Raw genomic sequence first — 15,456 nt, 5'->3', positions numbered from 1 at the left:
CATGTTTCGAGACAGACGGTAATATGAACTCGATTTCTACATAATTTTACACATTTCGGAAATGCATTGCGAGCTTCCAATATTCCTCTTATTTTACCTTTTCTTGATTGCATACACTCAGTCTTAAACGAATAGGTTTATAATGGAACCCCGGTTGTTTCCTTATTACCCAATTTCATCACAAATCAGTTCCTATAGGAAACGAAAACTCCCAAAATGTCTCAAGTGCCAGCATTGCCCAAGTTCCATTAATTTAATCGTAAATGGTAACAAAATACCTTTGCTAACTTGTTAATTTCTTCATCAATAAAAGTAATTAGCCGTCAGAATGTATAATACATTGAATAGCCAATTAGGTAGACACCTGAATGCTCCCTATGCACTATTCGCACAATACTCTTGTCACCCTCATAATAGTAAAGTTTATAGGGTCATTCAGAAGCTCGCTACGTATTCAAGTGTAACATTTCCTTTATCTTTATTGCCTATACAGTGTGTAAATGAAATCGAACCACTTTTAATGCAAGACAAATGTAATTTACTCGTTCAGGTTAAATTTGTCTTAGTGACGCTGTGTAATCAAGTAACACTATGTGGCGGTTTTTCAATTAATGATATTGAACAATCAATATTTGAAGATGTCGCTGAAGTTAGCTTGGGATTCGGATTCGGATTCATAAATATTATAGTTGACCAGCTAAGTTATACGATATTATGAATTTATAATAGAAACGGTGTAAAAAAAAGCATACCTACAAGCGTGATAATGAAATCAATATCAACTACGATGAGGAACCAAAAACCTTACAGAACAACAAATTCGTGATTCCTTTATAATCACTTCACTAACTGAGGCCACAAAAATTCATGATTAAGTTAACAACCACTTCTGCAAAAGTCCCTTTACAAATTCGGATGTTAAGGAAAGAACGTACCCGTCACAGATAGCGTTGGAATTACGACCTCTGGAATTTATTTTGTAACAGGCCGGAACAAGTTTCATAAAATCATGCGCAAAATAAGAAACACATTCATTTCAGAGGCTAAAGGGACGAATTTACCCTCCAAATGTAAGGGTAAAATTATAACTTCTACAATTATGTTTTTAACAGGCTTGGACAACGTAATTATGTTTGTAACAGGTTGAAACAAGTTTCATAAAAACATGTAACACTCCTGTCAAAGCAGATTGCAAATTCAGAGGCTGGAGAGACGAATCTACCCGCCAAAGATAGGGGTAAAATTATAATTTCTACAGTTATATTTTGTAAGAGGCAGGAACAACTTTCATAAAATCACGCAGAAAATAAGAAACACTTTTGCCAAGACGGAAAATTGGAAATTCAGAGGCTGAGGAGAGGAATCTACCCTCCAAAGATAAGGGTAAAGTTATAACAATTATGTTTTTAATAGGCTTGAACAACGTTCATAAGATTATGCGCAAAATAAGGAAGACTACTGTTAAGGCAAATCTTACAGATTCAGAGCCTAAAGGGACGAATCTACCCTCCAAAACATAGGGGTAAAATTATAACTTCTGCAATTACGTATAACAGGCTTTTACAAAATGATGCGAAAAATAAGAAACACTCCTGTTAAGGCAAAGATTTCAGATTAAGAGGTTAAACGGACGGATCTACCCTCCAAAGATAGGGGTGAAATTGTAACTTCTACACTTACGTTTGTAACAGGCTGACAACTTCGACCCATATTATTTCTTCAATTTCATTTTACCAATTAGATGTCAGCGGTAAATGTATGGCAAACCGTCTCCACCACAAGAGATTTCCTCCAAAATAGATCATTTGTTAACTTATCTTCTATAATTTCATCGATTGGTATTTAGCTATACTTTCTAATAACGCTCCGTCCGGTAGCGGGAACGAAATAAGGGAGTAACATACAGTGAAGAATCGGACTTCTTTCGCGGAGGAAACGGTTAGTCGACACATACAGGAGATCATTCTACTGATAATCCTCTTCCACATGAACACATACATAAATACTTAATAGAATAATATAAAGGCATAACCACCTGTACAGTATAGCAACCAAACATGATTCAGTAACGGTATCAAAACAACAAACATGGAGATGCCATGCTGCATTAAGCAAATATCAGTATTGTATGTAAAATGTAAATAATAACAAATTGTCACCACCTGTAATTACACTCTTCAACCAGAAAAGAACAAAATAAACATTGAGAAACCCTGAGAACGCTTGCACACTACCCCGCAATCGCAACTCAAGTATTTAATTGGGCGCATGCCTGTTGGGGGCCCGGGACGGGAGAGGGATGATAATAAAAAATAATAAATAATAAAATAATAACCCGAAACCCGCGCTTTTTTTTTGCCCAGCTTCGTAGCCCAAAATCCCTGTTCCTCGTCATTTGCGCATATACAGAGCGTTTTTATGTTTTCCCATGCTGCAATTCATTTTCATGTGAGGTGAGTTTTCTAATCGTAGGGGCATGTCACCACACCACAAACTTTTTACTGGAGGTTGGATACTATCGACCTTAAATGTTGATTAAAGGTCTTGTGGTAACGGATTATGTGCGATATTTCCGTCCGGATGTCCGTGCATTTGTCTTCAGCAACTTGACAGGAATATGAAAATGAGGGTAATAAAATAGTGGTGTTTGAATCATGTATAAATCATTGAAAATTCTTGTAGGATTACACATACCAGTTACCACTTGTTTGGTTATGATGCGATTTTTTTTCGTTTAACTGAAAACGTAACCGGCATGCTCAACTTTGCCCTTTAACGTCACAAAATCATATTATTATTAGGAAAATAATACACAATCCCCTCAAATTAGAAAAGTACTTCATATCCTCCCTTCTATGTCGCTGTTGTCCTGTAATGCCTTTACTCCTACACTGTTTATTTACTACGTTCCTCTTGTATTAAATATCTTATGACCTTAACATCTGGCGTTTACTTGATCCCAGCTACTAACTCCAGAATTTTGATAACAAAAGATATGCGAAATACGAAAACTGGATTTTAGGATCAGTTTCGGTGGAGGAACATTCAAATGCCTTCCCTTAACGCTAAGCAAGTAAATGTTAGACATTTTCGACATATTCGGCCAAAAGATATCGTCATAGAATTAATTATTTATGCATCACCTTTGGTGGGAAAACATTTTTCCGTTGATATTTTTATGTCTATTCTGTCTGCTGGCTTGACTTGGTCAAATACACTTTTTTTAAAATTAAGTGATTCTTATTTCTGTATGATTTTGTAAAAGTTGGTCTAGCCTGTTACACACTTCATTCTAGAAGTTTTCGGAGGGTAGATTCGTCCCTTTAGCCTCTAAATCTGAAATACCTGCCTTGGCAGGGGTGTTTCTTATTTTTTGCACGATTTTATCATTGTTGTTCCAGCCTGTTACAAGCATAACTGCAGACGTTACAATTTTACCCCTATCTGTGGAGGGTAGATTAGTCCTTTTAGTCTCAGAATTTGCAATATTGACAGAAGTGTTTCTTATTTTTTTGCATGATTTTATAAATGTTGTACCAGCCTGTTACAATTTACAAACATAATTGCAGAAGTTATAATTTTACCCCTATCTTTGGAGGGTAGATTAGTCCTTTTAGCCTCCGAATCTGGAATATCTGCTTTGACAGAAGTGTTTCTTATTTTTTGCATGATTTTATCTCTTCCACCGCTATCTGTGAAGGGTAGGGCCTTCCTTTAACATCCGAATTTGTAAAGGGACTTTTGTAGAAGTCGTTTTTGTGGCCTCTGTTAGTAAAGTAATTATAAAGGAATAAAAGCTATTCTTATAGTAGTTAGTAGCGGTGGTTTGATGATTTTTGTTGTTTTGTAAGGGATTGCGTGCTTATCGTAATTAGTTTATATTGTTTTTATTTCGCTTGTATGCTTTTTACACCGTTTTCATTATAAATTCAATTGGACCTTTTGCAGAAGATAATGACAACGACTCTCTTTTCCCCAAAAATCCTATTTAAAGCACTAATTAATATTAAGCACCCATTGGGCTAATAATAGCGAACATGCATTATTGCATGCATCTTCCTTTTTTTAAAAGACGAGATTCGCTGTTGGGTACCTAAAGTGTGTCCCAAACAGGATATGTAGAACAAATCAGTCTCAATTGCCATGTCTTTGAAATTTGAATTTGATCTGATTTCAAATTTTTCGAGAGGGAAGACTTTAATGTCAAGTGGTTTATTTGGAAGTGCCCGAATTTCTAGCCGGTCTCGTATTAACTTGAAGTCATTTAGCAGTGGATATTTTGCGTTCTGTAGTGATGAAAGGCGAGACACACCGAAAACGATAAACTTAAAAATAAAATTCATCTTAGCATCTGAACATAATTTAACGTATAAGATACAACTTTAAGATCACGCGATTAACACCAATTTGGCAAACCTTCAAAAGCATTTATTCATTTTGCTCTTTAACTTTTGATGGCTCGGTAAAGTAAACTCATCATATCATTCGTTTAAGAAATTGTGAAAATGTTCCTACTATTTAATACGTTCCAATGCATCACTTGTCAAAAGCATTCATTATGATCTATTAATACGGTTACGTCGTGGGTCGGCTATAGAGAGACAAATTAAAGTTGTATTTTAAAAATAGGGTCGTTTTTTGGAAATGTATAGTTTAATGAAATAAAAAGTATATAAAGAAATGGTTATTAAATGAATAATAAAAAATATTAACCGCATAAAATTTTATGCCTTCCCAGTTCCCAACTACTTTGGGATCATTTTTATTTACTACAGATGTAGTTTATTCCTTGCGATGTCATAAATGAAACAGATTGTATGTGTATAAATAGGGTGTCCTGAAGTGCGGTACTAAGTTTCAATTATGTGTCGAAATCGAGCTTCACAAGTATTAGCGAAGGTTTTCAATAAGTCACAAATAAAAGAAAGTGGTAGGCTATAAACGTCGAGTGAGCTGTTAACAGCTAGTTTGTGTTAATTAGTATCTCTTTAATACAGACTATGTTGGAATGAGAAGCACGCGTTTTCAGAAATTAGCCGAAACATATGTGATAGAATGGCGTTCAACAGCTGTGATCTTATTTATAGACTGAAAACTGACAGAATGAAGTGCACCACAGCTAATAGCTAATGCATATCCTACCTAATTATAATACTAATACCAGATATCTGTTATACAAACACTTAACAAATTTTTTCCCACATAAACTACACATTTCCGAAATTATTTTTAACCCGCTTAGGTAACTTTGAAATAAATGGCTTCACAAGAATGACATATTTATAACGTACACTTTAAGCTTTTACTACATTAAAGTTAATGATCTTTCTACGCAAAGAAGAATGTTTTTATCAAAGCATCGAGACCAACGGATCTATTAAACTTTATATCCTAAAATTTCGTTTCCACACTTAAAAATGATTGATTTGGTTTTCTAAAAGGTGTTTTTAAGTCGGCTCTGAAATAAATTGTGACACATCTAAACCTGTCATACTTCATGGAACTGCTCAAACGACCGTGAATTATGGTTAAAGCACTATTTCCACAGAGAGCCATCCAGCAACAGAAATTGGATATCCATAATGTCAGACAAAGTTACATTAGCAAGGAAAACATAAAATGTTCATTTCTTTAGTGTTGGCGACGGGATGCGATGTAAATCGTGAGGCTTATTATATGCCAATTATGTGGTCGTTCAGGAACGTGGATAAAAAGCATGTGTAGGCAGTATTTGGATTGGCATAGGTAATTCCAGATCCAGGATAGTTTGACATACATATTTAGTATCAGTGTTTTGGTAAGGAAAGCTCCGTTAATAATTTAACGAACGCACTCTGGATCTCTCGAATGAATCTCTGCACTTCTCTTGTCCTAAAATCAACGGTAAAAGCACATGCTTGCTCTTTTCTATCGTGGTAAAAACCGACCAAAATGCACTAGTTTTTTCCAGATTTTTCGGGTATAGCCATTGAAAGCTTCCCTCGGACCGTGCACCGCCACCGAAAGCTTGTGGACATAGATTTAGTAACTGGTCCATTTAAAAAAACTAATTTAGTAAGCCACCTTTAGGGTTTTTTAGCAGCCAAAGTTGCAGGATAAAATGATTATGTGCTTCAGTTAAACATACATTGCCAATACACTCAATTTTTTTTGCTTCTTTTTCCCTAGGTACATAGGCTGCGTCATTCATAAATATATAAAATTTAAAAATACAATAATTGTAAGACGAATGCAAAAATTACTATGTAATTACTTAGCACAATAAATAAAATCAAATGAAATGAAATGAAATACAAAATGATATATCACTGGAATTAGGTGTACATTTCGACTGAAATATCTGTATTACCTATCGTTGCTCGGGATCATTCGAATTACAGGAACAAGTACAGGTCATCTCATTCAAAGTGCCAGTATTACTTGGCGGATTACCGAGGGTACTAATGATAAATTCCAACCACATATACAGGGCGACAATTTAAAAAGCTCAACGACCCATTCCTGTTTAGCGCATTTTTATAAAAATAAAAATGCGCTATTGTGGCCACTTTGTCCGTCCGTCTGTCCGTCCGGTCGCTACTACATCTTTATCTTAAGGGCAATCGTTCTACTTTTTTCTCTATTTGGTTCGTTATAATGTCGAGGCTTGAACCAAGGAAGTAATTTTTTCTACGTTTCTTACTAAAAAATTATAGTAATAAAATCAATTTTTTCATGTACCGTAATTTTACACTTTTGCCGTTTATTAACGATCCTCGAGGTATAATTTTGTATTGTCAGTCTGTCCATCTGTCTGCCTGCCCGTCTGTCCGTGTGCACGATAACTTTGGGCAGAAACGTTGCATCGCTTTGAAAATACGTTCTAAGGGATATAAGAAAGGTCACTATTGTTTTTCAGCTACGTAGACTAACGGGCCAAAAAGTTACAACCCAAAAATTGACCAAACCTACAAGAAATGGGGTTCTTGTATCATTTTTGAATATGACTCTCCGGGTTTTTTTGCGTTAGTACATATTCCCCATGTATACGCATCTCGAATAAAAGAAAACTAATACCAAATTTTAAAAATTGTTTTACAGAATCAACCTCTTAAGGAGGTGTGTTGTAAAATTAATGGATGCATGAAGATCTCGATGATCGTTCAGTATTCAGTTGCATCAGACTTTTGTGCTTTTAAATAATTATATACGCTAAGATGATTTTCTTATAAGATCAAGTTGAAATGACACGTCAAAGAATAGGTTGTGCATGCGCCGTGCTAACTTTCTTATGGACGGATTTTTTGGTTAAATTTAAATTCGAAATGCGCTTTTTGTAAATCGTTTATGATTACTTTTGGAACTTGTTTTGTATTAGAGATATAAAAAACAGTAAACTGCAGTAGTTTAAGTGTGACCTTCACGCCACTGGGTTCCTTGATTAAGTCCCTGGGTAGAAACCCCCATGTCCAAATACAACAATGTATTCGACATTTTGTTTTTTGACGTTGGCTAGCTCCATTTTTAGAAAGGCAATTTACACCACTACCCGGCTGCAGTAATTCACCTCTTTAATCTTTGCGTAACATTTAAAGGAGGTTTTAGTCAGTCTCTCATACTATAATAGTAATCTGTGGCGGTACCATAAAGGACAGTGTGAGGTAACTAGGTGACCGACGGGTGATAAAATAACAAGCAGCAATTTTGGTGACCTGTGTTTGTAACTCTTGAGATAAAAACGTTCTTGTTCTTGTTTGCGGTTAAGTGTTATTAATTAGTACACTCTCAGACCTACAAATCAAAAGCAGAATTTACGTACTCTATTAACAAATTTTGTGGAATACAAAAATTTAATATACTCAGATTTACGCCAATGGAATTCTTTACAAAAAAAAATTACGACGAAATAATTTCCCAATGAAACGTTTACCCATGACTGAAATTTATACCACACCGAGGTACTCTTTAGGGGTTTTTTGGTCTGTTCGTTGGTTTCATGGAGCCTCCAACCATACCTACATAGAGTTTCTGCGAGTAGTCACAGAAGCCCGCTTATGTTTGGCTAACGAACATGGTATAGCTACTCTGAGCTTGAAGCAACCTCAAAGAAGACCAACGAATGAACCATAGGTGTCACAAGTAGCAGGTTGCAAAAGCATGAAGGGACAAAAACAAGCAGAGTATCCAATATATTTTGTTTGGGACTTACCCCATAATAAGTATGGAACTAGGGCTTTGTCCATTTCCGATTGCCCCAAAAATGGCGTAACTATACAAATTTAGTCGATTTGCAGTGGCTCTAATTCTTTATTCTTTGTTTCTTCTTTACATACGGAGTAACTTTTATTTCAAAAGTCGAATCCAAAAACTGTTTGTATTGTCATAAGGCATAAGGAAAAGGTATATTTGTAGTCGTCATTTTCTCACTGAGAAATCCTCGTATAACGAAGTACGTCAGAATTTTGCTTGCATGCCATTTAACGGTGAGCATCTAGCAATAATAATTTTGGAAAAATGTATCCTACCTATGCTTTTTTTACAAAAAATTCCTTACCTATGTATGTATTGTGATTGGTAAGAACAAAATTAATGAGGAAATGCACATTTCGGACCTTTGGTTTACGCGAGGAAAATGTCTGTTTAAGTCCTATTTTGTAGTCTATTTTTTAGCGCATTTTCCAATAGCCTATATTTGCTATATTTGCGATTAGGTTAAACACGTGACTGCATACGAACTCACTTTGTTACAAATATGCTGAAAGCACGAAATTTTATTTTTTGAATCGTTTTGATACCTAACCGGACGACGTTCATATGTAAAACTTTAGGACCATGAGGATTAGAATTAGAATGCTCCTCAACAGGGATCAATTTTAGGAAAGGGTGACAATTTTTGAATTAATTAATTAATTACATTTCTGATTTTGAAAGGTTATACGATGAACAAAAGTAAATGATTTGCACTATACTGTGAGTAACTAGTGACATTTCAAATGCCAAATTTTTTGGAAAATAATTCCTGTTTAAGTGCACCACAGTGCTTCCGATTTATTGTAAGTGACTCGTGTGATGCTATCCAAATCGAAATACTGAACTACGTGATGAATGAGCAAAATGGTTTGAGGCAAAACTACAATTTTTTAAATGAACCATGCTGGTACCATGGATCCATGTATTTGTACTATTAGTAACTAAATTCTGTGCCGTAAATACAGAGTGATAGCTAAACGAAGATCTAGCCAGGTGGAAACCGTAACTAAAAATAAAACGATTTAAAATTGTACGATCTCTACCACGGACATTACCTTACCTGATTAAGTAAAAATAAAGTCAGTTGGATCCAAAAAAGTGTCCAAAAATTCAATTAAATATCCTCACAACTAAAGGAGATAAGGGGGATGTAGGTACCATTACATCCGCTACCTATCGTAATGCTAGAATTTAAGATTTCGGTATGATGACCTCTGATTTCGCACCGAAACAGCGCTCTCCACTCAAAAATTCACAGAGTAATGGATGTAGCTAAAAGGGTGATCTCCTTCAAAAAAGTGGCTGTGTGGGGTTTTTAGATGTAGAGAGGGCTTAATCCAACAAAAACAAATCTCATCCTATTCTCACGTAGAAAAAGGCGGACAGAGCTAACAGCTACTGGTACTATGAGAGAAATACTTGCGCGTCACGTTAGACCCAGTGCTTTTTTAACTTGGTGGGAATTTTAAAACATGTGACCACTGAGCAGCTCTGGCACATAACATATGGCACAAAAACGAGATTCAAGCAAAGTTCACGAAAGAGCACTGCAGACACTGGTCGAAAATTCCAGGATATTAAAGATCGTGGTATTCTTGAAGTATAGATGATACCGGAGACGAATCAATACGGACTACCACATAAGCATTTTAATAACTGAAAGCATATATAAAGGGCGCAGAACCTTAAATCTCCAATAAGAAATCAATAGAAAAGTTTAATTAGTCCCACCTTACGATTCACAGGAGTTGAACACACGGCCAGTTATCTATTTAAGAATAACTACCACCCTCAATATCTATTTTGTAGTACTTCGACCTAATTCTGCAATGATTTCATTTGCATTCTATTTATTTTCCAATAATGTTAAGATTTATTATTAAATATCTGTCATGATATCTCGATAGGACTAGGTGCTTGTATGATTTCCAGAGCGATATCTTTCATTGGAATTGCGCTATTCACATGGCAATATATATTAGAAGCAAATTGTATAACTTTAGAAGAAAATTGAAGTTTCCTGCTGTGCATCCCACAAATATTTAGATCCATCTTCGTTCGCGTGTATGTCTGTTACCTGTGTCAATCATACATACCAACTTTACGTGTAAAAATAACAACTTAAGTACTTATTACAAGTTGTAAAGCAATTAATTCAGTTTATATACTCCAGCAATGAAGCAGTCCCTAATGAGAACGTTTTAAGTTTATTAATGATGAAGCTTTTTACTTAATAGCTGGTATCGTTCAATCACTGTAAATACGATGATAGGCATTTACAGTGTCGCGATGCGTCACGTCGGCTGCGAAGACGAAGTAAAATGAAGTAAGACATAAATCATTATTATACAATTCTCAATCCTTCTCATTCCATTTCTGTATTCAGGATCTCGATTTTACTAATTGTTTAGGTAGTGCTGCTAACGACCCATTTGCATTCGAAATGTAAAAAAAGAAAAAAATGCATTGCTTATTATCAAGACGTACAAATCGAGAACGAAAAATTTAAAGATAAAACGATGTCTGGGGATGGGGATAAGAGCACTTTGCAGATTATTAAAAAGTATATAAGAACAAGAACAAAGAAATATTTCTGCTTACGACGCACCAATATTTCAAAATGATAAGGAATTTCTAAAGTATTTTTATAAAATACTGCGATTTAAATCTACCCTTCTTCTAATACGTAATTGATTTCCATTTCAAGTCGCCGTATTTTTTAACAAGAACCTTAAATTCTATTAAAAAATTAAAATCTCAGTTACAAATACTTGGGATGCGGACCAAAAAGAACAAAGAAACGTCACGTCGGCGGGTTTTAAAGTGGCGCATAAATAGTACAACAATCGAAAATTACGAAATGATACCTAAAAGTATAAATATCTCTCGCTGCCAAAGGCATGGATGAGGTGAATTTAAGAAGAGCAGGTGTCTTAGTGAGATTGTCTAAAAGTAAAAACCGTGCATCTGGAAGAAGCTGTTGATAGACGCTTATAATTAGAGACAGTTTTCCCGAATTGGTACCTGCGTTCTGTTTTATAGCGCAGATACTTCCCTAAATTTCATCCGCCCGTCTAAGATCTCACCACTCACTCACTTGTTTAAATGTTCCAAAGAACTTTAAACCACACATACGTGCACTGAAAGCAGATCTAGCAAAAATTTTACGAAGAGGATTTGCGTATGCGGTTAAAAATTCAGTTTGCCAATTGTCTCTCTTTTATTTGAAGGAAGTGGTGATTTGAATCCATGTGTTCTGGTCAGATCGTCCTTGTTTTTACAACTTACAAACAGTTTTTTTTTTAATTGTATGTAACTTTCCATTTATGCCCTTGACGTTTTATCTGACATCATCTCTAGGCCTTTCTCATTACTGATTGGTGTCCTAACTTTGACCATTGGATACCGTGTTTAATAAAATGAAAACAAAAATAGTGTTGTCAATAGAAAAACATCTTACCAATCATATTAATCAACATGTAGATTTGTTAATCGCGATTTAAGGAACTATCGATTCACCACAAAAGAAAACTTGTTTCTCGTATTGTTTCAATCCGTCAATATCAGTGAAGACCACAAAGCAGTATCAACATGTGGTTACATTCTCACCACATATCCCAACCAGAGATAGTTTGAACAAATTAGGTTACTATTTGTTAATTGATAAGAATATTAAAAAAATAGATTGTTCTGTAAATTTTCCTTCCACACACTTGGATTTAAACACGTTGTAAATCAGCATATGCATGATGAAAGGGCATTTTTGGTAATACAAATCAGCATTTTATTAGCAAAGTTTCAAATTACCGATCTCACGAGTAATCTAACTCAAAATAGGCTAGAGCCTCCACAACGACACTATAGCAGAAAGTTTTTAGTGAAAATTTGGTCTCTAGTTATTGTAATTGCTGAGATCTCAGCCGGACAGTCAGCCAGCCAGCCATAATAGCGTATTTTTTTCAAAAATCTATAACATACTCATAGCAGCTAGCGCCATATGACTCCGCGTGTGTTTCTTTTTGCATGGGAAGGACTTTGGACACTTCACAGTTTCAAGCCAGTGAAGCGAACGCAAAATTTCTCAGATTTTATCACTTAAAATGGGACTTTTATCAACATCGCGTGTAATTCTTATCTTGTAGAGCAATATCTTGCAGACATTTTGATATGTAACCCACCAAAATATATTTAAAAAAATGGTGGCACTTGGGGAGTCCCGACAGTAATAACTGATGATTTCTCCCTCACACTACTTCACTCCATTATTTTTGGTGCGACGTATTATAGAACAAAAAAACGCGTTCGCTTGGGTTCGAACACGTGTCATCAACCGTTGTAAATCGAGCCGAGCTACGATTACCTTCATAATATACTGATATAAATACAAAATATATTAGTCAATTTCATAGACACATTGCCCTTTTGAAATGCATTGAAAACATACAGCTGAGCGAGTGGTCGGATGTATCCCCTAAACGCACAATTTTACGCGAATTCCCCTACCTACTACGCCAATAAATTAACACCTAAGCCAGTGGTTCTCAACCTTTTAGACACTGCCGCTCACTATTTAAGTTGAGTAATTTGCCGCCCCTCTATGAATTATAATTTTTTTTAAATACATAATAAGAACGTTTAGAATGGTTGTAATTTTAATTGTTACAAATCATATTAGATAACATAAGTAATAAATCCAATCAGTTGTTTTAAAAAAATACTTTATTTGCCTTTAATATTTCCCCCTAGGAGGTCGAGACCCATCGGTTGAAAACCACCGACTTAAGCTAAACAAATCAATGATCATAAATAGAAGAATGTAACAAACCTGCGTTTCAGTGACGTTTAAAAGTTTCGCCATTTCCGATCTTTCACTACTACTGAGGTACTTTTTCATTTCAAACTGTTTTTCTAATTCAAAAATTTGACGGCCGGTAAACGTAGTTCTTGCTTTCTTCTTTTTCTTGGCATCAGCATCTTCGGCAATGGAATTTGTTGGACTAATTGTAGCTGCATTTACTAATTTTCCTTCTATTGCCTTTTTCCTTTTTCTTACACAGTCTGAAAACAGAAAGCAATGCACTAGCAATTAATGTTCCGGGGAGAAACATAAGGGTAATTTTACCCTACGTCTAGTATTGAAATCGTACGAATGAATAAAGTGGTTACTGGGAAACTGGAATGAGCCTGAGCATGAGCCAGAATATGATTTTGGTCATTACCCCCCTTGAATTCCCAACACGTTTGAATATAATCAAGAAGGGTTGGCACTTAAACCTGAAATCAAGGAAATGGCGAAGAGGTATCAGAACAAAATGCTAATGAGATTACACTCCTTGCAATTGGCGATTGTCGGGACTTAAAATTAGTTAATGACAAAACGAAGAGGGGTTTTATAAATTTACTTACAGGGATACATACATAGTACATTTTTAAATCTACTATTCCCCCAATTAGTTAAGGAAATATGTCGCTACTTTAGTCTTTGCTTGAAATAGCTGCTTCAGCGACTACTAACTGCATATTTGGATGATCGAGTTGCAGAAAAGAAAAATTTGCATGTTTAATTAAAAATACACCTGCCTGCATTCCGTATATACGACCGTCTGAGACAGTGAGATCTCTCCAGGTTTGAAAAAGTATGGTAAAATGACGCGAAGGAATTTTGTCGAAAAGCTTTTTGTGTTTCAATAAAACAGATAGCACTACTTCCATTAATTCTGTCCGTACGTCCAAATGTTTGAAACTGACCTTGCAACAAGCTTTTCGTCTTAATATACACTGAAAGAAAATCCAGTTTACCTTATGAGGGTTAAATGACATCTAGTTGATTTGACCACAGTGTTGCTGTAATCACTTAAATATTAAGTAAAATTACTTAAATGATTGTTTAAAGCAACTTTTTGGATTTAGTTAAACACTATCTAGTTAATGTATCCAGAGTTTTAGTAAGTTTAACATTGTTTAAGGGCACTATTAACTAAAAGAAGATTTTACTTGAATATGGTAACTTTCAGCCATATATCTTGTTACACTTACTAGACCAATTTGTTAGATTTACTTAAGTATAAGGTTAAATGTAATAAATAAGCACAGCAAAAGGAACTATAATCGTTGGGTTAATATTTTACTTGACATCAAGTAGAGCTGGCTGAATATTTGGTAATAACAATGATAGTATTGGTTTGCTTTTATTATGGTAAAATCTACCCAAATATTTGATAACATTAACTAAACGGTTAGTTAGGTAGTTCTAACGTTACCACGTGTTGTGCTGAAAGTAACGCTTCTTTGTCAGCAAATTTAAAATAGCTACCTACTTAGTACTTCTGCCATTCATACAACTGAAACTCACCAAGTTCATTCGCTTTCTTTGCTTTTTCGTGAAGGATATGGCATTGCCTTATCAATTAGTGTTTTGATTTTACTTGTGGTAATAGGTACCTAGTTGTAGGTATGTGCGATAATAGTGACGTGAATGGTTACTTAGAGCATGGAGAATGGGGCAGAAGCAAGAAATTTATAAAGGTAAGTAAGCTCGATCATGCAGTTGTTTTTCTGCTGCCTAATTTTTAATTACTTTAAGTATGCACCATTTATATATTTTGCCATCAAAGTTTTATAAAAGAACTGCCTATTGTTTTTTAAGTTCATACCCACACTACACGTAAAGTATAAAATTGCTTGTCTGATGCTAGTGGAAAAGTTTTGTTACTGATACAATTTTATTGTACCTTTTACACGTTATTAATCTTAACAATTAACAATTTATACTAATACCTTATTTTTTAATAGAAAACAATGTTACCATGAAGACTTTAGCAGTGATGACGCCATCTAATAGTGCCAAAAATTTGATTAGGTAAACCAAACCAGTGGTCATGCCATATTTCTCAACCTAGAAGAGGCGAGGCAAATTAAAGAATCAGTTGAACCTACAGGTTAGTAGCAATGGAATTTTCAAATTTTCGAGTTTAACATTTTAAATTGCGATGTAGTCGATAATCTATCGAAAGAGATCAATGCTAATGTGTTTGATTTGACAACTGGTTTATGTTATGTCAAGTCAACCGAGTGAGTTTACTTTATTTTAGTAGGTATACCCTATGATGATTATCTTTAAATAAAAATCTCCTCCCCTAATTATGTAATTTTTATCTGAAGGTATGATACAAAATCATACCGTACCTATACCAATGTGTAGAAGTTGTTCTTTCTACATATTGATTT

The 15,456-nt window shown here is 34.9% G+C and overlaps 2 protein-coding genes across 2 annotated transcripts in view; one reads left to right on the top strand and one right to left on the bottom strand.

Annotated features, from left to right (window-relative positions):
* The window catches only part of LOC116165602 (major facilitator superfamily domain-containing protein 6), a 73,994-nt gene that overhangs the window by 18,216 nt on the left and 40,322 nt on the right, over nucleotides 1-15,456 (top strand). The window lies entirely within an intron of this gene.
* Nucleotides 1-15,456, bottom strand: part of LOC116165605 (retinal homeobox protein Rx-B-like) — a 32,529-nt gene that overhangs the window by 11,611 nt on the left and 5,462 nt on the right. The window contains exon 2 of the mRNA XM_031480188.1: nucleotides 13,055-13,287. Within this exon, the coding sequence (XP_031336048.1) occupies nucleotides 13,055-13,287 (233 nt within the window). The remainder of the gene's footprint in view (nucleotides 1-13,054; nucleotides 13,288-15,456) is intronic.

This window comes from Photinus pyralis, unplaced genomic scaffold, assembly GCF_008802855.1.
Source record: "Photinus pyralis isolate 1611_PpyrPB1 unplaced genomic scaffold, Ppyr1.3 Ppyr1.4_LG3a, whole genome shotgun sequence".
Lineage (NCBI taxonomy): Eukaryota > Metazoa > Arthropoda > Insecta > Coleoptera > Lampyridae > Photinus > Photinus pyralis.
Note: the sequence above shows the minus strand (reverse complement) of the source record. Positions and strands in the feature narration are given on the sequence as shown.